The 26,555-nt window shown below is 40.8% G+C and overlaps 2 protein-coding genes across 2 annotated transcripts; one reads left to right on the top strand and one right to left on the bottom strand.

Moving 5' to 3' along the window:
* Positions 1-791: 791 nt before the first annotated feature.
* Positions 792-10,884, top strand: LOC139341149 (carbohydrate sulfotransferase 15-like). The gene is made up of 7 exons (XM_070977520.1): positions 792-1,133; positions 1,933-2,269; positions 2,994-3,123; positions 8,872-9,075; positions 9,277-9,433; positions 10,266-10,413; positions 10,573-10,884. Exons 1-7 carry the CDS (start codon positions 792-794, stop codon positions 10,761-10,763), a joined length of 1,509 nt encoding a protein of 502 aa, XP_070833621.1. The 3' UTR covers positions 10,764-10,884.
* A 9,623-nt stretch (positions 10,885-20,507) lies between these two features.
* LOC139341463 (carbohydrate sulfotransferase 15-like) lies at positions 20,508-26,555 on the bottom strand. Its single transcript, XM_070978008.1, has 7 exons — positions 26,214-26,555; positions 25,574-25,898; positions 23,992-24,135; positions 22,959-23,118; positions 22,588-22,744; positions 20,865-21,012; positions 20,508-20,698 (listed from the first exon to the last, which is right to left on the bottom strand). The coding sequence occupies exons 1-7, from the start codon at positions 26,553-26,555 to the stop codon at positions 20,508-20,510; spliced, it is 1,467 nt and encodes a 488-aa protein (XP_070834109.1).

Here is a 26,555-nt window from a genome sequence, read left to right on the forward strand (position 1 = left end):
CTTTTAGTGTTTTATAATATTAACCACATAAGTGTTAAATGAAACATAGTTCTAAGTGTTGAATCTTAACACTTAAAAGAGTTCGCATTAGAATTAACTCGAGGTGAGAGTTCTATTTCTATTTCTCTATATGGGAAATGGGATATATCTCTATATGGGATATAGTTTTAACTCCACAAGAGTTCAGTTTTAACTCCTGAAAAGGGTTAAAAGATTAACTCCTAGAAAGGAGTTACATTAACTCTGTCCTAGAGTGAATTTGATGGTCTCACATGTACACTTAAATTGACTTGATTTGAACTCACTGAAAGTTTATTCCAAAGGCCAGAATTTGCTGTACAGGTAGATCTCATCATAAAGCAAGGGATCTCCATCCAGCAGACATTTTAGAGGTGACTAGTGGTATAGAAGGGGTCCAGGCTGAAATTCACATACTGCCACCCCAGAGAGGCTCCCTCAAATACTCTAAAATTAATGTTCTTACAACCTTTCTTGAGATGACTGAAGTACTTCAAAGGAAACTACACTGCTGCATGTTTGGTGAAAGGAAAACTGAAGTCACATTAAAAAGCCATGTTTTCACACGTGTGTCTGATTTACAGGAGGCCCAGCTGAAGATGGGGGAACGTGTAAGAAATTAAGACAAATGATGACCTGCGTATTGAAAACAAAGATGAATGGACACATCAAGACACACAACCTCCTGTAAAAGAAGCTTTGAAAGAATCATTTAACTGCTCCTCTTTATACTGTACATGCTTTTATATCTTTTGGCTTTTGGCAAACAAAAAATGTCTGAAACACTGAATATGAAGTTGGTTCCCGTGTTGTCACTGACTAACCTGAAGAGGATCTCAAAAGTGAAAGTGTTGGGCTTCCTGATGGTCTTGACAGTGACGTTCCTCATCATGGTTTCCTACAACCCGATGTTGGACAAAAAAAGACCTTTGTTCACCACCTCAACTAATCAAACCAGACATGGGGTCATCTTGTCAAGCAGAGCAGCAGCTGAAGTTTCCTTGAAGAAGAATTTAATAGACATGAAACAGCTGATGAAGATCATTCACTCTAAACTTGAATACACACCCAGGAAGGTGCCTGATGAAAAGGAAGTCATTGAAATGGACTCTAGTGTACGTAAGTCTGTGGAAAAACAGTTAATCTCATTTTTGCTCTCAATCAGGGGACCAATAACAAAAGTATAGACTGACATTTAGCAAGCACCTTCCAATCAGCCCTGCATTTAATTTTCTGTTTGGTTAAGTTCATAATGACCACTGTTTGTTGAGACAGATGTGTTGATTCGGTGTCATGGTTTTAAAGCCAAAGTTTTTCAGGCTGTTTAGCAAATATTTGGTTACATGTCTCTGGAAGTGTTGCTCAGGCCATTCTCACTGCTATATGCAAATGTTGGGATTTAATAGGAGCAGGTTTTCTTTACTAACAGCTATTAAGGATAATTACTGATACCAGTGCCTGCATTTCTAACAATAACATTATAAATATTAATTACAAACAATGGGGCACCACTCAGATCAGAGACGAATAACCAAGCTGAAGACACTGTTCACTTAAAATGCCAATGATTAAAATACCATTTTACATTTAACAGGTGACTGATTGAATGATTGAGTCTGAGCACTGGCATAAAGCAAGTGGTAGTAAGTCAGTAAGTCAAATCACAATTGGTGATGTGTCATTGTCAGACATATGAAAATCTAACACAGTTAGAGGTGTATATTACTACTAATACTATATTAAATCTAGATGAAATAGTTGCTGTTCTCCGTGAAAGACGTCATGAAACAAATATGGAACATCCTATCCTTCTCCAAATCATGATTTAACAAAAGGCTACTCTGTAGTTTACAGTATTTCTGTTATTTTGTCCACACTCTCTCTTGGCTGATATTGTTTTGTTCCTCTCTGCAGTTGTTCTCTACAGTTCCTCGCCATTTCCTGCCTAGTGTCAAGAGCCCTTGCTGGTATGAGGAGATCTCCAGTGAACACAGCACTGATCCATACAAGAACAACCGCTATTGTCCTGGCTCTTCCAGGAAGACTTTGTGTGACAAAATGAGGCCCGACTTCCAAAAGCACTTACAACACAGAGACGGCAAACTGTTTCGTTTGCGCTGCTTGCCATACTTCTACATCATTGGCCAACCAAAGTGTGGTACAACTGACTTGCACTCCAGGCTGCGACGGCATCCAGAGGTCCATTACAGCATAATGAAGGAACCACAGTGGTGGACCAGAAGACGCTTTGGTAAGTCATCAGGAGATGGATGGTGTTTCTAAATGTTTTGATGAAAAGTTTGTAGAAGCTGTTAGATGGATTGAAAGATAGCTAAAACTGAGGGTTGAATTCATCCAAAAGAAAGAAAAGATGGCAGAAAATACATTCATTTTGAATAAAGCTGCAACGATAAGTAGTTTAAATGAAAATTAGTAAGCAAGTATTGTGATAATTGAATGTCCTTTTTCAAGCCAAAATGACAAACATCTTCTGGTTTCAAGCTCTCAAAGGTGAGAATTTTCTGCTTTTGCCAGTCTTACAGTTAAAGTCAATTTAGTAAATTGAATATTTTATGGGTTTTGGACTGTAGTTTGGACAAATCAAGACATTTGTTAATGTCACCTTGTGCTTTAGGGTACTATATTGGGCATGTTTCTCTGTTTTTCCATTTCATCCCTAATCCCCCTGTTGAGAAACATCTATGCAAACATTTAGCCTCATCTTAAATCGTACTCCTCTGGAAAAGAAACTATGTATCTTACAGGGCCTTTATTAAAATGATTCCAAAGTAAAGTAAACCAAAAAACAACACAGTACTCAGTTTATGCACCTATTACCCTTACTTCTTGTTTTGTTTCTTTTACTTTGTTCAACCTGATTCAGAATTTATGCAATGCATGTAATACATGTTCTGGTGAAGAGGTATATAAAAATGTATATAATGAGTGTTATTTTGGTCTATGCTGGGGGTCAGGTTATACCCATATCAAAGATGGCTTCAAGGGCATTTTTCGTGTGGAAGATTACCTGGATCTATTTGACGTGGCAGCCCAACACATCCAAGAAATGAATAGAACTTCATCTGGAGACCACCACATAACCCAGTTCATAACAGGTGAACACATGTGAAAGTTTGTTGTGGGGGTGGTTATGATGTGGTATTGTTAGTGCCTTGTAGTTTTCATTTTGTTTTTGTCTGAGGACCATCAAACAGCAAAACATTTGGAGCCTGACCATAATTTAAATTACAGCTCTCTTTTGCCTCCCTTTCCTTTATTGTAAGCCTCACTGATTTTCAATGGATTTTCCAGAAGTGGCTTTGGCCTCAGGAGCACAGTGGTGCTCACATACTCTCAGGCCTCTGTGGTCTAAAAGAACAGCACAGTGTCTTTCGTAGTGTAAACAGAACCTCAAACACCTCTGAGTGCTGTCACAGCCACCTTTTTAAAATTCTTTCTGTCCATAAAAATAAACAAGGTTCACTAAAACTCTGCTCTCCTGAGCCTGAGAAACAGTAGAGAATATCCCTAATTAAACAACGAATTAAAGAAATTACATTTTTGAAATAAAGTAACTTCTAGATTTTATTGTGTGAAAATGATAAGAATAAGAGGGTTCTGTTTACTTGGCGTTGGTTGCTGAAGTGAAACAAACCTTTTTGGATTTTACATGGTTAGATAAGAAATGACACTCTTCATTTTAACCTCGTGAACCCCAAGCAGTTTCTGTACATTTTTTTGCTTGTGTCACATTTTTACTGGTTTCATAGCATGGACCAATATCGGCAACACTAATACAGAGTGTCCTCTTCAATCACAACTGGTTGGTATGTTTGTATTGTACAGTATATGTTTATTTGTACTTCAGGTAGTTGGGGACGTGATCTCTTACATAGTTGCAAAGTCCCAACATCTTTTGCTTATGCTGTACTGCGATGTTAATCTGTTCCAGCCTCTTCCAGTAACCTTCTGAGTGTCCTTGATCTGTAGTCACCTGGAACCCAAGATAGTTCACCTGGAACTGGCCGAACCGGCACTTCTTGAGGTTGAGTTTCAACCCTGCCGCTGTCATCCTCTCCATCACTTTCTGCAATGCTTCCAGATGCTCTTCCTCAGTGTTGTCAGCAATGAAGATGTTGTCGATGTGGATGGTTGCTCATAGGTCAATCAGGAAGATGTTAAGTGAATTCTTGTGCCCCTGGGGTAATCTCTGCCACACATACACTTTGGGCTCTATTTTCGACTATTTTCGTGAAGTGCAAGCAGGCGCACGGCGCACTTCGTATTTTGGTAAACCAAGGCGTACAGAGGTGTGCCAGGATGGGCGTTGCAGCCGTGACATCCTACAGAGCATATATACTGCATCTATCTCAGAGCGCTCGAGAGACAGAGAGAGACAGACACATGGAAAAAACAGAAGTGATGATCGTTGTCTGCTATTGCCCACGTCATTTCATTCCAAATACAAATGTTATCATTGTAATGCTTAACGTTATCTACAAAGATGGAGTACATCATTGCTTTGAGGAGGAGGAGGAGGCCGAGGATTACCATCTAAGGACCTCATATTTAGACATCAGAATCAGAATCAGAAATCCTTTATTTATCCCCGAGGGGAAATTTTTTTTGTTGCAGTGCTCCTTACAAGAATAGAATTAGAATAAAATTAGAAAAGAAAGACAAGAGAGAGAACTATACATATAAAAAGCAAATATAATATTTATATTGAGAATATATGTATAAACAAAATATATCACAAAATAAAGAACAGAATATAAAACAATACATATTTTGTGGTATATTTTGTTTATACATATATTCTCTCTCTCTCTCTCTATATATATATATATATATATATCCTGAGAAAAAATAAACAATATATACAAACGGGTATGCAAAGTAATACAAACGCATGTCATGAGACATGAGTGACGTCAGTCTCCTCCTGGGAGAAGTTTGGGTGTTGGACACCTCGAAACTTGCCATGCTTAAAGGTGAGGCGAGGAGCTGCTGTGATTGGTAAAAATTTGACTCGGCTGTGTCAAACCCACTCCACGCCTTCTCCCCTCCCTCTTTCCGAGTTGCACTGCTGGGTGGGACTGAGATGAGAAGGGGGAGGAGATGCGCGCAGTGCACGAAAATACCAAAGTCTGCGCCACCACGCCCCATCGGCACAGCAGACCTGACTTTGCACCACGCCTGCGCCGCGCCGTGTCAAAAATAGAGCCCTTTATGTGTGAACTCTGAATTTGCTTTCAATGGTTTCGCTTACCTCAGAGAAAAGAATCCGTTTGTCAGGTCAATGCATGACTTCAACTTTTTTGACTTACAGCATCTTCAGCACTCCTTGTTGGTTGATCAGACTTGCTCTGTTGGCAATTTCTTCATCTGTTGAGAGCCTTGAAGTTGATCATGGGCCTCCAGCCTCCTCCTTCCACTTCAGGTTTCTTTACTGTCTGAGTTGGGCTGTTATTGATAGGAGTAGCCTCTTCCCAGATGATTCCTAAGGCCTTCAGTTCCTTCATCAAGTCCATCTTCTTGATAGCCACAGCTGCTTTTGAAAATTTTCCCTCAATTTTTCCTTCCCAGGTGGGGAGAAGTCACTTTCTTGGATTTTCTGCTGTGTTAAGGCTGGGATGAACAATCCAGTGATGAAGAGGATGCTCCTGCTGTGGTTACATTCAAGCCCAAGAATGGCACTTTGTCCTGGTGTTCATTCCCACCTGAGAAGAGAGGTCGACTGTCAGCAGAAATGTCATCAAGAAGACTCAAGGGTCAAAGTATGCCATATCCTGGATAGATGACATAAAGTCCTGCTTGGAACTGTTCCTGACAGAGGAGATCCAAACAATAGTCATGAACATGACAAACTTGGAGGAGAGATGGGTGTAGAGAAATGCCTGGGAGGAGGTAAACCAAATGAACATTCAAGCCTACATGGGTATCTTGATTCTGTCCGGTGTCTACAGATCCAACACTGAATCCACTGTCAGCCTATGGCATAAATAGTCTGTAAGCAAGAAGGAGTCTGCAATCTTTCGAGCCACAATGCCCCTGAAGACTTTTCACTGTCCTGGGTGTTGCATTTCCACGAGTGGGACACAAGAGAGTGAGAAATGTTCGAGCAGCAGAAGCAAGAGCCACCAGGAAGAGGAAGAGGTGTAAACTGTGTGCACCAAGAGATGTCAAAACCAGCCTTGTGTGCCACAAATGTAGTGCATCTATTTGCAAGGCACATGTCAAAATCACAACACACTGCCCAACATGTGCATGAAAACATGTGATGTGACAGATTTTTTATAATTATCTTTTTTTGCTTTTCATTTTTTCAAAAGGACCCAGAGAAACAGAGAACGACATTTGTTTTTTGCTTGGGCTTGATTTTGTTCATATGCTTTTGTTCTCTACTATATAAATCATACGAGTCAATTTTAATTGGGAACATGGTATTTTGCGTCACTATCTAATCATTTTCAGTGGTTTCAGAACAAAAGTCCTTGTTAGACACTGAAACTGCGTAATCTGTGAAAATAGCACAATATGTCTAATCTAATCTAATCTAATCTAATCTAATCTAATCTAATCTAATCTAATCTAATCTAATCTAATCTAATATATGTACAGTATAATGCTCATTGACCACAAATGTGGGTGGGTCGGCATGGTGGGTCAATGCCAGGCCATAAGTAGCAAATGGAAGTTCAAAACTGATATTGTTCACAAGAATTTGAGTTGATAAAAGGATGAAACACAACATTAGGCGATAATATATATATGTTCATGGATTTATAATCAGCTAGAAGGGAATGCTCAATTTTGACCGGGAAGACAAAGGTAGTTAACAGAAAACAAAGACAACTGGAGCGTTAACTTTTTGTGCTCATCAGGTGACAGGTACCCCCCTTTCTCTGCTGTTGCTGGGGTGCACCTCTGCTGTGCAGGTTTTGTCTGGCTGGTTGAGCGTCTGTCGGATCTGCTGGAGAAGGAGGTGGTGCTCTGCTGGTCGGCTGTTCAGCAGCTTTCATCGACTGTCATCACTCTTTTTTCCTTTTGCCTTGTCCTCATAGAAATGGTGATCCAAATCTAAGCTCTTTTGCGTCTGAACTCCTGAGACTCTTGTCAATTTGTTTGTATCTGTGCTGGTTCATGGAGGCAGCTTGAGTCAGTGTGCTGGACTGGCAGTGGCCCCTTTTGCTAAGGGATATCATTGTCTTCAGAGATTTCCTTGTTTGTCTCATCTTCAGTTAGCGAGCAAATTTGAAGGCTGCTTTCTTCACCTTCCTCACCATGACAATGTGCGTAACAGCCAAATGAGCCTTTCTAAATTTGCTGGTTAATTCCTTGGGGGCTACTAGTGTGGAGAAAGTAGGCATCATCAGGAAGTTTGCTCATTCTCTTACTGTTCCTCTCACCTCCAGCTTCTGCATCTCTCTGTTCCTTTTGCTGGCTGTGGCAGCATTCTTTCTCTATATCTTGCTCTTGAATGGGCTGGGGCTTGTCTGAACTGAGTTTGGCAGATAGCTTGCCCCCAGATCTTCCTTGGTGCCTCTGGGCCAGGGTCTCAAAGGGGAGTAATCCTCCAAACGACTGGTTTGCACCATATCCTGTGGCAATGAGAATGAAGGTCTTGGCCTGGAGGTTTGCTGCTCCCTAGGGCATCCCGTACGAGTCGTGGAACCTGCTTCAGTCAGTGAAGCCAGCTTAACTAGGTCATGGCCTATGTGACTTCCTCCTTTGGTGTTCCTCATTTCAGTGGAATAACACATGACTCATATCTCCACGTCCAAAGTCATGAGTTGTTTTCAAATTTTTTAATGTTTTAAATCCCTTTTTACTTGATTATATTTCAATTCTTAACCATTGTTATTCCTATAATTATTATTTCATTATCAATTACAATAACAGCAATGCAAGTGTAATCCTTGTTACAACTTGTTGGTCAAGCTCATGTGTATGACATTAACATCTAAGTACTGAATCATAATGTCCTTCTGCTCACAGTTTTATTGTGACAGGGTAACAGAGATCGCAGTTTCCTTGATGGCTTTGCAGTTGTCCTGAGGAGTACAGAATTTCATCTTTTTTACATGATCTGGTTCATGCAAAAACTTTATTTTTGGCCAGATGTTAAATAAGACATACATATTCATCTACAATCAAGTGACCTTATGAATTATCACCATTTTAAGGTTTGGTTAGTTTTACTGCTAAAAGCATTTGTAGAACATGATTTGTTCAAAGACATTTGGAAATTTGATAATACTATACTATACTATACTATACTATACTATACTATACTATACTATACTATACTATACTATACTATACTATACATTTCTGTTTTTACAATTTCTGGCTGTGATAAATATTGTAAGTTTTGTGAATATTTCAAGAAACCATAGGCGAAAACATGAGTGGTTCAGAGAGTTAAAATCTAAAAAGTTGCAACAGCATTTAACTTCATGCTCAACTATAATGCAAGATTATTATTATTGTGAGTGTGTGCACAACTCGTTGCATTTTAAAGTACAGTGTATAGCATTGTGAGGATGCAGATGGCCACCAACTGAGTTCTCTCGCTCACCCTCCCCTTTGGTGGCCATAAAAAACATCAAAAACACGAATGGCCCTTCTCAGAGCCAGTGCTTTGTTCATCCATTCTGGGCAACTGTAGAAACATGGTGGTACAACATGGTGGCCTCCATGGAAGAGGATCTGCTCCCTTTGTAAATATAACAAGCTCATTCTGAGGTAGCAAAACTATTCTTATTTACAAATGAAAACATAACAGAATATTATATCACATTTCTGCCAATTGATCCTCTTCAGTCCTACACACTGGACCTTTAAAAGAACTTTTGTTACACAAGGTGGCACTAAGATTGTCAATGTCTTGACAGTTGATGCCAGTCCATCCACTATGTGGGACAACATAGCCTGGAGCTATGTTCACAGAGACAGGAAGGAGACAGAGCCTGGTTTTTTGACCCAAGACTTCATCCACACACTCCAGCCCAGTGCCAAGCTCATTGTCATCCTTCGAGATCCAGTGGAGAGGTACTGTGGAGAAATCCATCCACCCATCTGCCTGTGGAGACACAGATTTGACTTTCTGTTGTGCTTACTTTGCTTCCAGGGGTTTCCCTGTTATTTCTCATTATTGCAGAATATCTTTGTTTTAAATCATAACTCCTATTGTAAAAACATGTCCTTACATGATTCCAGCTGGCTTACGCCTCTGTCTCTCTCTGTTCCCAGGCTTTATTCAGACTACCTGTATTTTAGGACCGACAAGAAGTCAGTTAAGGACTTCCATCAGAAGGTCATGAATTGTCTGCAGTTGTTTCAGTCCTGTCTGTCTGAGCAGTCACTTCGTTCCTGTGTCTACGACAGAAGCCTCCTGGATTCCATGCCGGTTAGATGTGATGCTCTCATTTTGGGAATTACAGCACATCGTTTAATTTCATTGGGTGGTATTGTATTGTGGTGCCATCCTAAAGCCTTATGGTGTCAGTGCATCTGGATTAAATGAATTTGACTCCTAACTTTGTCATCTAACAACCAGGAATTAAAGGCATACTGTCCAGGATTTTCCTAAAAACAATGTAGAGACACAAAAGCCATCTCTCTATATCATCATTTATGGGCTACTAAAAGTGTATGGCAGTCTATCTATCTGATAAGTTTATACACGGTTAAGGCCTGCTATATTCTGTATTTTTTATTTTATTTTATTTTATTTTATTTTATTTTATTTTATTTTATTTTATTTTATTTTATTTTTTTAGCAAAGCCAACAATGTGTTATAGCATTTGCTTTGAATTGTTCCAGCTTCCCTGTCTGTGGCACTCAGCTCAAAGCCATTTTCTTTGAATGAAAAAGGATAAGAAAAAGGAAAAAAAAAAGAAAAGAAAAGAAAAGAAAAAAAAAAAAATTAAATCATGTGTAAAAAAGCTGCCCACTGTAGCTTTTAACAAACAAACATAACTAAATAGTGTGTTTGTTGGCAACTATTTGTGAGTGATTACAGCAGCAGGACAGTGTGACTCAAAGTGAACTACAGTGACCACATTCATCCGAATGTAGGAACATGTCGCCCAGTGAAACAGTGTGGCTCAGTGATGTGCTGTTGACAGTGATTTGACATTGATGGACCTTCGTGGCACAGACATATAAGATACAATACATCACAGAGAGTCCTTCTTAGTACAATGGGTTGATTGTTTGATCTGATTTTCCTCCGCAGATGAGACTTTATGTGGGCTTGTACGTCGTCTTCTTACTGGACTGGCTCACAGTTTTCCATCAGGACCAGATTCTAGTTCTTCGACTGGAGGACTACTCAGCCGACCTGAGGGCAACATTACAGAAAGCTTTTGATTTTCTGGGTCTGAGTACGTATTCAAAAAGCTACAGTAACATGCTATTTGGAAATGTTTGAAATAGGGTTAGAAAAACAGCCTGCATCTTCATGGCTGTGTCCTGTATTTATCTGGTCATTTCAACCTCAAGTCGTCACTTTTGTATTGACAAGAACTCCCACCTCCCTGCAGGTCCTCTGTCAGTGGAGCTGGAGGAAGAAGTGATGAAAAAGCGTGTGGCAAACAGCCGGCGGATGAAGGACAGGAAACTCGGTCCTATGCTTCCAGCCACCAGAGACCTCCTCAGGGAATTTTACCAGCCCTTCAATCGTAAACTGGCAAATTTGTTGAACAACAACGCCTTCCTCTGGAGCTACCCCTGAAGGGGTATGAGCGTGGGCGAAATGTGGACGGCTGTGAATGAACACATGAAACCCTTGAAATTCACTGTTACATTCCCATAGATTCATTAATCCACACATTTGTATGAAGTTCTCACACTATTATTGCTGAGAAGGCCATGATAAATATCATGTGGTGATGGTGCTGTGATTTGACCTTTTATTTCAGGAGATATGTCCTGTACCTTTAATTATTAAATCATAAATAATTTACATTTGTTTGTTATTTGTTTCATTTTTGGATGGTTGATCATACTAAATATGCAGTTTGAAGATGTTGCTTTGGGTTATGGGTGATTGTGATTTTAGCATGTTCCCCAATTTAATGACATTTCTAACTTGCTGAATTCTGGGGAAATGTGCCTTAAATTATCCACATACAGTGTATATGCAAGATTTCTGTGGGATTGAATCGGTGCAGATACATTTCTTTGTAAATGATAACTTTGTATTATTTTTTCCTTGTTTGTCTGTTAATTAAAAGAAAAAAAGGTAAAATGAACAAATAAATAAATTAAATGATATAATGACATCAAGCAAAAAAAAAAAAAAAGAATGGTGCAGAGACAATATGCAGTCTAAAGTGTGAATATTTCACTCGGTGTAAACATATATAGCTTCAATGCAGAGATACAATATATATAATACTGTCAGGCAGTGTATAATAAGTATTTTTAAAAAATTAAACTACTGTAGGGGATATTAAAAGGGAAAACCTGCTGGTAAGTTCTTGAATACATCTTCAGATGCAACTGAACACATCATCAGTAATGTAACCTGGTGTCATCGGGTGTTTCGGGTTTTTCAGCATTATACACCCTCTTCCAGGCAACCCCACCACGGTTGATCAGCTTAACCCAAGAGCTTTGTTGAGTGAGTGGCCCACAAATCCCCTGCAGCCTACCTCAATGGGCATGCACCTCGCCTTCCAGCCCTGCTGCTGACAGTTGATGGCCAGCTGTTCATATTTGGTCCTCTTCCTTTCATGAGCCTCCCCCAAGCGGTCCTCCCATGGCACCGTCAGCTCCATGATGATGATGTTCTTGGTGCTCTCTGAGACGAGAAGTATTTCTGGCCTCAGGGTGGTGCTGACAATGTGCTGAATCTCAGCTGCTTCTCCAAGTCCAGTGAGCTGCCAATCCGGCGCCGTTGCCAAGATCCCTGCTGTCGCCTTCTTGTGACCTGCCCTCGGCTGCGCTCCTGCCTTGACAAAAGCATTTGCGTGGTGGTATTGCACACTCGGCTGCAGCTGCTGATCCCCTTGCTGATAGCTTCTGCAAACGGTTTCAGCACCTGATTATGGTGCCAGGTGTATCGGCCCTCGCCGAGAGCTTTTGGGCAGGAGCTCAGTATGTGTTCCAATGTTCCCCTTGCTGAGCACAGTGGGCAATCCGGGGTCTCAACCCTTCCCCAGGTGTACAGGTTCGCCGGGCTAGGCAGGACATCGTACACTGCCCGGATGGGGCACCCGGAGGGTGATGCGGTGTGGTTCAGCCTGCCAGAGGTCCGTCCACGTGACTCCACGGCCTGCTCCTACCTTGTCCAGGCCCCTTGTTGCCTAAAAATGCCAACTTTAAGTAGAGTTTGTGTAAATGATGGCGTTTGAGTGACATCAACTTCATGTTATGGAATTAGTCACAAGAGGACACTATAACACAGATCATAACTCCACTAATTCAGCTTCCAAACACTTTGCTCCGCAGCCTGCTCTTATTGTGATATTTCACAGTTTTAAAATACAGGTCAGTATGAGGGTGGCTGTTAAAACCTGTCAGTTGTGAGGAATTCATATGTCTGTGATTCAGGTCTAATGGGTACACATCATCAGGCTGCTGGATTAATGCAGTATTAAAATCTAAAGATTCTCTGTGTTGATTTTAACAAACCAAATGTAGTATAACCAAACCAAAAGGATGGAATTCAGGAGTTTAATCGTAAAGCAGACAGTCAGACCAGACCAGGTCCCTGATGACCTGACTCCACCTTCCAGGCACCAGATTGAACCCACAATCAAATTCTCAGGTGGTCACGATAATTATGTGTATTTCTACATGGAGAATCACCTTGTTTAGCTCTTTGCTTACATGCATTTACAATGTGATTGGTCTCATGGATGATGGCAGAGCTGCAGGAGCTGCAGGGATGCTGTCTCATGCTGTCAATGACAGGAAAAACTGGAAGTGAGCAATATTATTCAAGGATATCAGAAAATAAGAGGTGCTAGATATTTCAAGGACAGTCATTAATGTGCACTGAATGCATAATATATCTGAGGACATGTATGGAAAGTGTCAGGCAGGGCTCTGTCTTCCCCTTTTTCCCTGTGTTTTCCCTGTGTTTTTCTTGCCCCCTTGTGGTCTGTCTGTCTTCCCCTGTCTGTCTATGACCGTGTGGTGAGGCTGCACCTGCCAGCCAAGCTCCTCCTGCCCGCCTCCTCTCATACCTGCAAATCATCATCTCATCACCACCTAATCAGCAGCTGCATTTAACCCCGGCTCTTCCCTCCAGTACTCGTCAGATCGTCTGCTTACCTCTGTGGTACTCTGCCGTTCCTCTTCCAGTTGACTGATCTCCTGTGCCTGTTTGGTCCACACTGACCTGTATTCTGTCTTCCTTTCTTCCAGGAGCCTTTGCCCTGTGGATAAGCCCTCAGCCCAGCCTCGGTCGAGAGGGATTGGAGCTTCGTCAGATCAGAGTGTTTTTGTGCTCTCGCCTTTTGTTTGCCCGTTTTTGTGGACACTTTTGGCTAATAAACCTTCTGTTGTTTCTACCAGCCTATGCCCTGTGTTCTCTCTGTAGCCATCCTTGTGAGGTTGCCTTCCTCTGGCCACAGTGTGTTCGTACACACAACAGGAAAGTGCATCCTGTTCATTCTTAATTTGAAATGCTCATGCAATACAGAAATATACTGATGTGGATGTATCTGTAACCCATTAGTAATACATTTCATGTACAAGTGCAATATATTTATGCAAATTGGCAGCACACTTTAAATCTTCACGTATAATATATTTTGAGGAGTTTTCAAGTACACTTAAAGTGTACTGAAAATGCTGAAGAATGATATAAAAATACACTAGTATTCCAGATGTATTTGTAATCTATTAATGTTAGATTTTAGGTACACTCAAAGTACAACTTACATTACATCATAAACGCATTTCAGTTCTACTTTAAATTGAAGAATAGCATGAGTGAATATGACATAAATATATTTGCAGTATACTAAGTATACTTAAAGTAATCTCAATCAGGATTAGTATCAGACGCAGCACCGTTCCTTAATAACTTGAGCGAACAATTAACAACTGTAGATGTCAGAGCAGCATGTTGGGTGTCATTGGTTCTTTCAAGTGACCACCTCTGTCGACTGATATTTCATTATTTCATTTCAATAACTATTTTTCTGACCTCAGTAGAGCTTGTCTCCGCATGTGCTATATAGGTAGCTCTCATCATAAAGCAAGATATCTCCATCCAGCAGACATTTTAGAGGTGACTAGTGGTATAGAAGGTGGTCTAGGCTGAAATTCACATACTGACACATACACATTTGTGGGTTTTATGTGTTGTTTTCTTACTTGCTGTTTTTAATCACCTTTTACATGTTTCTTTTATAATGTTTTAAATGTGTTTCTTTTTCACTTGGTATATTTCAATGTCCTGTGTGAAGCACCTTGACTTGCCTTGTAGCTGAAATGTGCTATACAAATAAACTTGCCTTGCCTTACTACCACCCCAGAGAGGCTCCCTCAAATGCTCTAACATTAATGTTCATACCACCTTACTTGGAAGGAAACTACACGGCTGCACGTTTGATGAAAGGAAAACTGAAGTCACATAAAAAAGCCGTCTGCCATGTTTTATCAAGTGTGTTTTTGATTTACAGGAGGCCCAGCTGAAGATGGGGGAACGTGTAAGAAATTAAGACAAATGATGACCTGCGTATTGAAAACAAAGATGAATGGACACATCAAGACACACAACCTCCTGTAAAAGAAGCTTTGAAAGAATCATTAAACTGCTCCTCTGTGTACATGCTTTTATGTCTTTTGGCAAACAAAAATGTGTGAAACACTGAATATGAAGTTGGTTCCCGTGTTGTCACTGACTAACCTGAGGAGGTTTTCAAAAGTGAAAGTGGTGAGCTTCCTGATGGTCTTGACACTGACATTCCTCATCGTGGTTTCCTACAACCTGATGTGGGACAAGAAAATGTCAGGCTATGGCTCAAAGCAGGACTCAGATGCAGAGACTCGTTCACAAGATCAGCCTTTATTAGCGAAGTCTGAACAAACCTCTGAGCAGAGTGGGAAAACAAAGTGGCTATGAAATTTCCTGACGTGTGATCTTCCCTAGAGGAAATCACACGGCTATGAAACATTAACAAAGAAACAAGAAAATATAAACAGGCTATGAAATAATTACAAACAGAAATCGCTCCAAAGGGAGGAATAAATACACGAACTAGAGTCTATAACGAGGAACAGAAAATCACTCCGATCGGAGGAATAACTATACAAGCTAGCGATATAAATAAAGAACAGAAAATCACTCCAAAAGGAGGAACAAACAGACTAACAATACAACATGAACTACAACAAAAAAATCACTCTAAAACAAGGAAAGACCTAAGTCAGAAAAAACAAGAAAACTAATCTGGTCTATCAAAGGTACAACAAAAAATCACTCTTTATCAGAGGAAGAAAACAGGAACTTCGAAAGAAAACCTGTGGCTGTGGCAAGGAATCCTGGCGTGATCATGCAGGGACGAAACACACTGGCACAAGACAAATGGAAACGCAGACTATTTGAACACATGAGGGAAAAGGGAAACAGGTGGAAACAATCAGGTAATCGGGAAGACAATCAGACTGGCGACATGAGGAAGGGCAAGTGACCTGAAACGAGAGGAGAGTTACTTTTCGAAATAAAACAGGAAATGACAAGACAAAAAACCCACGACAAGACAATACCTCACCGCCGTGTGACAGAAAAGACCTTTGTTCGCCACCTCAACTACTCAGATGAGACATAGGGTCGTCTTGTCAAGCAGAGCAGCAGCTGAAGTTTCCTTGAAGTAGAGTTTAATACACATGAAACAGCTGATGAAGATCATTCACTCTAAACTGGAATACACACCCAGGAAGGTGCTTGATGAAAAGGAAGTCATTGAAATGGACCCTCATGTACGTAAGTCTGTGGAAATATGGTCAAACTAAATTTTGCTGTTCATCACAAGATCAAAAAAAAAAAAAAAATGCAAGTTTTTCTCTGCAATTCCTCGCCATTTCCTGCCTGGTGTCAAGAGCCCTTGCTGGTATGAGGAGATCTCCAGTGAACACAGCACTGATCCATACAAGAACAACCGCTATTGTGGTTCTACCAGGAAAACTTTGTTGAAGTCCAACTTCCAAAAACACTTACAACACAGAGACGGCAAACTGTTTCGTTTGCGTTGCTTGCCGTACTTCTACATAGTTGGCCTACCCAAATGTGGCACAACTGACTTGTACTCCAGGCTGCGACGGCACCCAGAGGTCCAGTACAGCATAATAAAGGAATCACAGTGGTGGAACAGGAGACGCTTTGGTAAGTCATCAGAATTTCTGTGTTTTGAAAGGTTTTGATGAAATGTTTGTGGAAGCGTGCTGATGGCTTGAAAAATAGTTATAACTAGTTATAACAGGACCTAAGTAAACAGGATTTATTAGTACTATTATATATTGTAAACCAAAAAAACAATAGAGTCCTCAGTTTGAACCTATTACCTCTGAGCTCACTGAAATCCACCCTAACTTACTTGTTCTGATTAACAGCTCCCCACTCACACCCAGCCAGGGTGTGGGTGTGAGTGGGGAGCTGATAACACTTTTCCACTATTTTACTAATGTGTACAGCCCAAGTCATGCTCCTCAAACCAGACAACTGAAAACTTAAAAACCTTCACTTTTCCCAGTGGAGAACTGTATATTTTCAACTCAGTAATAGGTAATTTTCTTTTAAACCCAAAGATCATATACAGTGGGTACGGAAAGTATTCAGACCAAAAGTTTGGACACGCCTTCTCATTCAATGCATTTTCTTAATTTTCATGACTATTTACATTGTAGATTCTCACTGAAGGCATCAAAACTATGAATGAACACATGTGGAATTATATACTTAACAAAAAAAGGTGAAATAACTGAAAACATGTTTTATATTGTAGTTTCTTCAAAATAACCACCCTTTGCTCTGATTACTGCTTTGCACACTCTTGGCATTCTCTCGATGAGCTTCAAGAGGTAGTCACCTGAAATGGTTTTCCAACAGTCTTGAAGGAGTTCCCAGAGGTGTTTAGCACTTGTTGGCCCCTTTGCCTTCACTCTGCGGTCCAGCTCACCCCAAACCATCTCGATTGGGTTCGGGTCCGGTGACTGTGGAGGCCAGGTCATCTGCCGCAGCACTCCATCACTCTCCTTCTTGATGAAATAGCCCTTACACAGCCTGGAGGTGTGTTTGGGGTCATTGAAAAATAAATGATCGTCCAACTAAACGCAAACCGGATGGGATGGCATGTTGCTGCAGGATGCTGTGGTAGCCATGCTGCTTCAGTGTGCCTTCAATTTTGAATAAATCCCCACCAGTGTCACCAGCAAAACACCCCCACACCATCACACCTCCTCCTCCATGCTTCACAGTGGGAACCAGGCATGTGGAATCCATCCGTTCACCTTTTCTGCGTCTCACAAAGGCATGGCGGTTGGAACCAAAGATCTCAAATTTTGACTCATCAGACCAAAGCACAGATTTCCACTGGTCTAATGTCCATTCCTTGTGTTTCTTGGCCAAAACAAATCTCTTCTGCTTGTTGCCTCTCCTTAGCAGTGGTTTCCTAGCAGCTATTTGACCACGAAGGCCTGATTCGCGCAGTCTTCTCTTAACAGTTGTTCTAGAGATGGGTCTGCTGCTAGAACTCTGTGTGGCATTCATCTGGTCTCTGACCTGAGCTGCTGTTAACTTGTGATTTCTGAGGCTGGTGACTCGGATGAAATTATCCTCAGAAGCAGAGATGACTCTTGGTCTTCCTTTCCTGGGTTGGTCCTCATGTGTGCCAGTTTCGTTGTAGCGCTTGATGGTTTTTGCGACTCCACTTGGGGAGACATTTAAAGTTTTTGCAATATTCCGGACTGACTGACCTTCATTTCTTAAAGTAATGTAAAGTAATTAGTTAGCTGATTGGTTCTTGCCATAATATGAATTTTAACAGTTGTCCAATAGGGCTGTTGGCTGTGTATTAACCTGACTTCTGCACAACACAACTGATAGTCCCAACCCCATTGATAAAGCAAGAAATTCCCACCTGTGAAGTGAAAATCATTTCAGGTGACTACCTCTTAAAGCTCATTGAGAGAATGACAAGAGTGTGCAAAGCAGTAATCAGAGCAAAGGGTGGCTATTTTGAAGAAACTAGAATATAAAACATGTTTTCAGTTTTTTCACCTTTTTTTGTTAAGTATATAATTCCACATGTGTTCATTCATAGTTTTGATGCCTTCAGTGAGAATCTACAATGTAAATAGTCATGAAAATAAAGAAAACGCATTGATTGAGAAGGTGTGTCCAAACTTTTGGCCTGTACTGTACTGTACTGACTTTTCAAGATGGTGAGACGTTCTAAAGTGACTGAAACCCTCTGGCAGCAGGTTGTCCAGATGACGGCCAAAGGGATGACCCTGTCAGCCATAGCGAGAGAAGTTGGTCGTTCCAAATCTGTGATTTTGAGAATATTGCATCTTTACAATGTCACAAACTCATTCAAGTCCCCCAAGAAGGCCGGTCATCCACGAAAGACAAATGCAAGAGAGGACAGGATAATGCGGAGAATGTCAATGGGCAATCGGTTCAACACTGCAGGTGGAATTGCTTGCCTGTTCAGTGCTGTACATGGTAAGGATCTGTCTTGTCATACGGTGTCTCGACATTTAAGAGCATTTGGACTGAAAGCCCACTCTGCGGTGACCAAACCTCTCATTAGCAGAAAGAATCAAAAGGCTAGACTAGCCTTTGCTGAGGAGCATGTTGTGTGGACAGAGGAAAACTGGTCCAAAGTTCACTTTAGTGATGAAAGCCAGTTTAATTTATCTGGGTCCAATGGGAAACATTATGTTCGTCGTCAAACTGGGGAAAGACTATACCCAAAGTGTGTAAAGAAGTCAGTGAAAGGTGGAGGAGGAAGTGTCATGGTTTGGGGAATGTTTTCTGCAGCAGGAGTTGGGCCTCTTATACAGCTACATGGCAGAGTGAATGCAAATGTTTATCAGAACCTTCTTCGACAACGTGTTGTTCCTCCCCTGCATTCATCACCCAATCAGCCAACAATTTTCATGCAGGACAATGCCCCCTGTCAGACAGCAAAACGGGTAAAGCAGTTCCTTGAAACTGAAAACATTGAAATAATGAAATGGTCAGCCCAGAGTCCTGATCTAAACCCAATAGAAAACCTCTGGAAAATCCTTGGTGACAAAGTTATGGCCAAGAAACCCACTACAGTCACCTAACTGTGGAAGAGACTTGAAGAAGAGTGGACCAAAATCACACCGGAGCAGTGTGAGAGACTAGTGATGACCTGTGGCCGTAGATGTGCTGAAGTCATTCGAAACAACGGCCTGTACACTTCCTACTAATTGTTGACTGTTGTGACCTTAAGATAATTTAGTTGTAATTTTTCTCCGTGCTACAGTCATTGCTGTTCTCTAATTTTGATCATTGTGTTTTCTGCAAAATACATGCTTTTTGTTGAAGTGCCTGGGTTATTTTGTAAAACACTGCTCTATTAGCATGATATAGCCACAAAAAAAAAAAATCCTTCAAATGTTGAGCAATGAAGAATACATTATTTCTGAAAAAATCAAGTGTTCATAAATTGTTCTTTAATTTTGATCTCCAGTGTATATATATAAGACTGCATGTTTTGTATCGCTGCACTTTACATTCACATGCATTATTTAAGGCACATTTCCTCAGAATTCAGCAAGACATTTTTGGTATCTTTTGGACAGTAGAACTCACATTTATTTACATTGTCAATTTATCTGTTGTTCTTTTCCCAGGTAATCATTTGTCTAGCCAATCAAATGTCAGAAAAACATGCCAAAATCATAATCACCCACAACCCAAAGCAACATCTTCAAACTGCATATATAGTATGACCAACCATTCAAAACCCAAAGATTTTAAATTTACAGTTATATAAAACATAGAAAAGCAGCAAACGCTCACATTGGAGAAAGTGGAAACACAGACGGTTTGCTTGATTAATGACTCAAGTGATCAACTGATGATGAATGAATCCTTTCGGTCCTTTCTTGAGATCTTCCCTAGTATTTAAGTTCAAACAATTTGCACAATGAGTTTGCACTGACTGACCCACTGCTGGGTCAGTGAGGTTGGACAGGTTTTAACACTTCAACTGTTAGTATTTAAATATCTCAGCTGTCAAAATTCCTTGATGACTTTCCCCACATCCACTTTGTGCACAAACGAGTGCTGTAATGATAATATGTACCTCTTTCACGAGTACATTATTTGCATTATTACCACATGATATTCACCACAGCCTTCTCAGCAATAATATTGTGAAAACGTCATACAAATGTGTGGATTAATGAATTTATGGGAATGTAAGGATGAATTTTAAGGGTTTCATGTGTTCATTCACGTTTTGTCCAAACTCATACCCCTTTAGGGGTAGTTCCAGAGGAAGGCGTTGTTGTCCAACAAACTGGCCAGTTTACGGTTGAAGGGCCGGTGAAATTCCCTGAGGAGGTCTCTGGTGGCTGGAAGCATAGGACCGATTTCCCTGTCCTGCATCCCACGCTTATTTGCCACACGCTTTTTCATCACTTCTTCCTCCAGTTTCACTGACAGAGGACCTGCAGGGAGGATGGAGGTAGGAGTTTTTGTCAATTCAAAAGTGAAGACTTGAGGCAGAAACAATCAGCTAAATACAGGACACAGCCATGAAGATGCAGGCTGGTTTATCCATTAAAACATTGTAACTTCAAAATAGCATGTTACTGTAGCTTTTTGAATACATACTCAGACCCAGAAAATCAAAAGCTTTCTGTAATGTTGCTCTCAGGTCGGCTGAGTAGTCCTCCAGTCGAAGAACTAGAATCTGGTCCCGATGGAAAACTGTGAGCCAGTCCAGTAAGAAGACGACGTACAAGCCTATATTAAGCTTCAACTGTGAAGGAGAATCAAATTAAGTCAACATCATTCGTGTGCTGCAGTGAGATTGTTATATGTCAGCAGCTGTTTTCAAGTTCAAAAGTGAACTTTCAGTCTATACTGTTAATTGAAGAAAAAAAAAATTGAACCGACTGCACTGACAAGGATTGTCTGACATACTGCAACTTATACCTCTCTGCTATGAAGCCCCGCTGTTGTCAAACAACGACTAACATTCTGTTGAGCCACACTGCTGCACTGGGTGACATGTTCCTTTATTATGATAAACTTGGTCACTGTAGTTTATTTTGAGTCTGCAGTAAGCAGCTTATTTCAGAAATGATTTATTTGTTCTATAATTTCATACTCCTTTTTCAATCATTTGAGCTGAGTGCCACTGGCAGGGAAGCTGGAAGAAGGGAAGGGAAGAATTCAAAGCAAATACTCTTACACATTGTTGGTTTTGTTCTATAAACAAGCTTCAGTCTTTAACCATCCTTTTCCCATTTTTGCACTTTGAAGTTACTTAATCGCAACAACAGACACTGTTACACGTATACAACAGTGCTGTGTTGCTTTCAAAGCAACAACTACACAACAGCTCTGACGAGACTAATAAAGTTGTCGAAAGCGCGAGTGAATCAATCAATGAAAACATTTTAACAGTGTGCAGTGAACAAGTGCAAGAACATCAGGACTGACATAGACAGAAACCCCTCCCCTCCAGCTCACCACCACCAGAAGTACACACCCCCTTCTGCACACCCCTAACTGCAGCTGCCACAGCCCAGTGAAGCGCCTGCAGCATCCCATACCTACTCAAGAGCCTGTACCTGACTGCCTGCCGGAATATGAGTGAGGAGGTATCTTGCAGATATCTTATCAACTTATGTGGCATAATAATAATGTAATCACAATGCCTACTAGCGTCACCCTGCTCACTACCCTGACCTCACCTGCATGCTGTTATTGCCTGGGGGCTACAAACTCACTGCCCAAAGGTTGCAGCCAAAAGATGACCCGACAACAGCAAAGTAAGAACAAAATAACGAAATACAGGCAGAGGATAGATAGACTGCCGCACGCTTCTAGTCGGTCATAAGTGATGATTGAGAAGGATTACTTTTGTGTATCTACATTGTTTTAGGGAAATCTTGCATTGTATACCTTCAGTTCCTGAAGTCACAGTGAATTATGATTTAATTTACTGTGACATCGATTCAATCCAGATGCACTGACACTATGAGGCCTCAGGAGGGCTCCACAGTACACCACAATGCCCCCCGCTGAAACTAAATGCTGTACTAATCACTATGTGATTCCCAAGCAAGTGGCATCACCTTTAACATATTGTGAAAGCCCTCATCTCCATCTCATCCCCATCTCTTGTGAGATTTGAGAGATCTGATTGGTCACTTTTTACTGCCGTAAATCTCCCAGGATAACAGTGCTGTCACCTACATGTTGTGATTAGAGGCAACAACCGACAGAGCTCATAACTCAGCTTACTCCTGTGGGGGCGCTGCCTGATAGAGTGCATGCTGAAACTGATATTCAGGAAGTTAAAAGTGAGAACACCATTTCATCTAACCGGCATGGCGTTGTAGAGGCTGCCGTTGTAGGCGCATGCACGGATTGACTGCTCAGACAGACAGGACTGAAACAGCTGTACAGACTTCATGACCTCCTGGTGGAAGCCTTTGACTGATTCTTTTCCATGCCTGGAGTACAGATAGTGAGAATAAAGCCTGGGAACAGAGAGAGACAGAGGTGTAAGTCAGTTGGAACCATAGAAGGACATTTTGCTGGATGTACAATAGAAGTTGTGATTTAAAACAAATATGCCCTGCAACAATTAGAAATAACAGGGAAACCCCTTTAAATCGAAGCAAACTGTTTCACCACAGAAACTAGAATCTATGTCTGCACAGGCTGATTGGTGGATGGATTTCTCCACAGTACCTCTCTACTGGATCTCGAAGGATCATAATGATTTTGGCACCGGGCTGGAGTGTGTGGATGAAGTCCTGGGTCAAAAAACCGGGCTCTGTCTCCTTTCTGTCCTTTCTGTGAACATAGCTCCAGGCTATGTTGTTCCACATGACGGATGGACTGGCTTCAACTGTCAAGACATTGATCATCTCAGTGTCATCTTGTGTAACAACAGTTCCTCTAAAGGTCCAGTGTGTAGGATTTCGTGGGATCAGTTGGTAGAAATGCAATGTTATATTCAAGTTATTTGTCATTAGTGTAAAATTACCTAAAAATAAGAATGGTTGTGTTTTAATACATAAGAATGAGACATTTTAAATTTACAGGCAGCAGGTCCTCTTCAATGGACTCTGCCCTGTTGTACCACCATGTTTCTACAGTTGCCCAGAACAGATAAATCACACACTGGCTTTGTTTGTCTGTTTCCTGCCTGTTGTATGTGTATGTTTCACTGCACATGCAGATATAATCACTTCTTTCCACACAGTGTTCGTCGAAACATTTGGTCATCGACATAGTAATGACCAAGGCCCTCTTGGGAATCACTTAAGTATTTTTGATACCTTTTTCCTGTCTGCTTACCTGCCTTCCTGAGTCTTATTTTCTGTGTTTACTGGATTTGGACTCTCTTCCGGCCTATTCCTTCTCAGTCATGTCTCTAGTTCTTGTGTGAGTCATTTGGATTTGTCTGTTGCACATTCTTTGAACTACTCATTAAAACCCAAAACCTTTTTTCACAATTCTTATTCTTCTCATATCTTCTTCGTCTTCTATCATTTTGCCAGAATAAAATCTACAAACCTAAGTTAGTGTGTTGCCTTTAAAAGTTCAATACCACTTCATTCCAAAATGCAATTTCTTTAATATCCTATCTTTAATAACCTCATTTAGATTCACAGACACCCTGAGAAAATGAGTGAAAGAGCTGTAATTTGAATCTTTTGACACTAACAATACCAAATCATACCCATCCCCACACACAAACACTTTCACGTGTGTTCACCTGCTACGAACTGGGTTATGTGGTGGTCTCCAGATGAATTTCTACTTATTTCTTCTTGGATGTGTTGGGCTGTCAAATCAAACAGATCCAGGTAATCTTTCACAGGAACAATTCCTTTGAAGCCATCTTCGATAAGGACATAACCTGCACCACAAGGTACACCAAAATAACACTCAAGATATACTCTTTTATACTCTTCTTCACCACAAAGTTAATTTCATGGATTGGTCAAGTCTACCTGCACATTGAAAGAATTTGACCAAATTTTGCAAAGTACTTCAACAGAAACAGTACAACAGTTAAACAACACATTTCATTTTTTTTTCTTTTTTTTTTCTTTTTTGCATTTATATGTCTTGTTAATACACAACACTTCATGCAAGTGGCTCCCAGTAAAAGCTCTCCAGTGAAGAGAATAAAAGGAGCATTTTATTATGAAGCAGCTGCAGGACATCTTTAGTTATAGTCAGCAGTGGTAGGTAGTTTTCTAGCTTGTAGATGAGCAATTTATCTTTTATTTGATTATGATGGTGAATTCTGAGTCAGAGTTTCATGTTGCAAATATATTTGTTAAAGAAAACATGTAAAAGAAGTAAATTGGGATGGATTTCACTAAGCTTAGAAGTCAGTATAGGGATAATAGGTTCCTAAACTCAGGACTGTATTGTTTCTAAGTTTCCATCCATCCATTTATTGTCTATACCCAACTATCCCTTTTCGGGGTTGTGGGGGGGCTGGAGCCTATCCCAGCTGTCATTGGGCAGAGGGCGGGGTACACGCTGAACCAGTCGCTAGTCGATCGCAGGGCAACATATACAGACAGACAACATTCACGCTCACACTCACACCTAAGGACAATTTAGAGTCACCAATCAACCTAATGAGCATGTTTTTGGTCTGTGGGAGGTAGCCGTAGTGCCCGGAGAGAACCCACACATGCACGGGAAGAACATGCAAACTTCACACAGAAAGGCCCTGCCCAACCCGGGGATCGAACCAGCGACCTTCTTGCTGCTCCACCGTGCCGCCCCTGTTTCTAAGTTTCAAGTTGCAAATTCATTTAGTTAAGTGTTGTGTGTGTGTCGCAAAAGAAAACATGATTTCTATTTAAAGGTGCATTGAAAGAGTATCTTAACAGAACAAAATCTGAACTAAATATGGTCACAACAATAAAATCAGTGGAAGGTCGACAGAGAAAGATCGAGTTTAAAAGATCAGCTCTGTCTGCAGATTTCACATTTATAAAACCTAAGACGAGTTTAAATGGGAGAAGGCAAGAAATCCATTATCTAGAAGATACTGCACTAATATCTCACTTCCCCGCCCAAAATGTGATGATTGTCTATGACTGTTAAATTACTATTTTGTTAATCAGAGCAAGTAAGTTAGGGTGGATTTCAGTGAGCTCTGAGGTAATAGGTTCAAACTGAGGACTCTATTCTTTTTTTGGTTTACAATACAAAATAGTACTAATTTACTTAGGTCCTGTTATAACTAGTTCTAACTATTTTTCAAGCCATCAGCACGCTTCCACAAACATTTCATCAAAACCTTTCAAAACACAGAAATCCTGATGACTTACCAAAGCGTCTCCTGTTCCACCACTGTGATTCCTTTATTATGCTGTACTGGACCTCTGGGTGCTGTCGCAGCCTGGAGTACAAGTCAGTTGTGCCACATTTGGGTAGGCCAACTATGTAGAAGTACGGCAAGCAACGCAAACGAAACAGTTTGCCGTCTCTGTGTTGTAAGTGTTTTTGGAAGTTGGACCTCAACAAAGTTTTCCTGTTAGAACCACAATGGCGGTTGTTCTTGTATGGATCAGTGCTGTGTTCACTGGAGATCTCCTCATACCAGCAAGGGCTCTTGACACCAGGCAGGAAATGGCGAGGAATTGCAGAGAACAACTGTATTGAGGAAGGATATTAGACAAGACAGAGCCTGGACAAAACAACAGAAATACTGTAAAATCCATCCATCCATCCATCCATCCATCCATCCATCCATCCATCCATCCATCCATCCATCCATCCATCCATCCATCCATCTCTGGCTCTAAAAGTCATCACCTCTTCACCAAACAAGTATTTAACTGCAGGGCTGTCAGGAGGTGTATTTGTCAGTCTCTGACCAAATTATCATTTTCTTGCTTTTTTTTTTTTTTTTGGTCTTGTGATGAACAGCAAAATTTAGTTTGACCATATTTCCACAGACTTACGTACATGCGGGTCCATTTCAATGACTTCCTTTTCATCAGGCACCTTCCTGGGCGTGTATTCCAATTTTGAGTGAATGATCTTCACCAGCTGTTTCATGTCTATTAAATTCTTCTTCAAGGAAACTTCAGCTGCTGCTCTGCTTGACAAGACAACCCTGTGTCTTGTTTGAGTAGTTGAGGTGTTGAACAAAGGTCTTTTCTTGTCCCACATCAGGTTGTAGGAAACCATGATGAGGAACGTCACTGTCAAGACCATCAGGAAGCTCACCACTTTCACTTTTGAAAACCTCCTCAGGTTAGTCAGTGACGACACGGGAACCAACTTCATATTCAGTGTTTCAGACAT

Source organism: Chaetodon trifascialis, chromosome 13 (assembly GCF_039877785.1).
Source record: "Chaetodon trifascialis isolate fChaTrf1 chromosome 13, fChaTrf1.hap1, whole genome shotgun sequence".
Classification (NCBI taxonomy): domain Eukaryota; kingdom Metazoa; phylum Chordata; class Actinopteri; order Chaetodontiformes; family Chaetodontidae; genus Chaetodon; species Chaetodon trifascialis.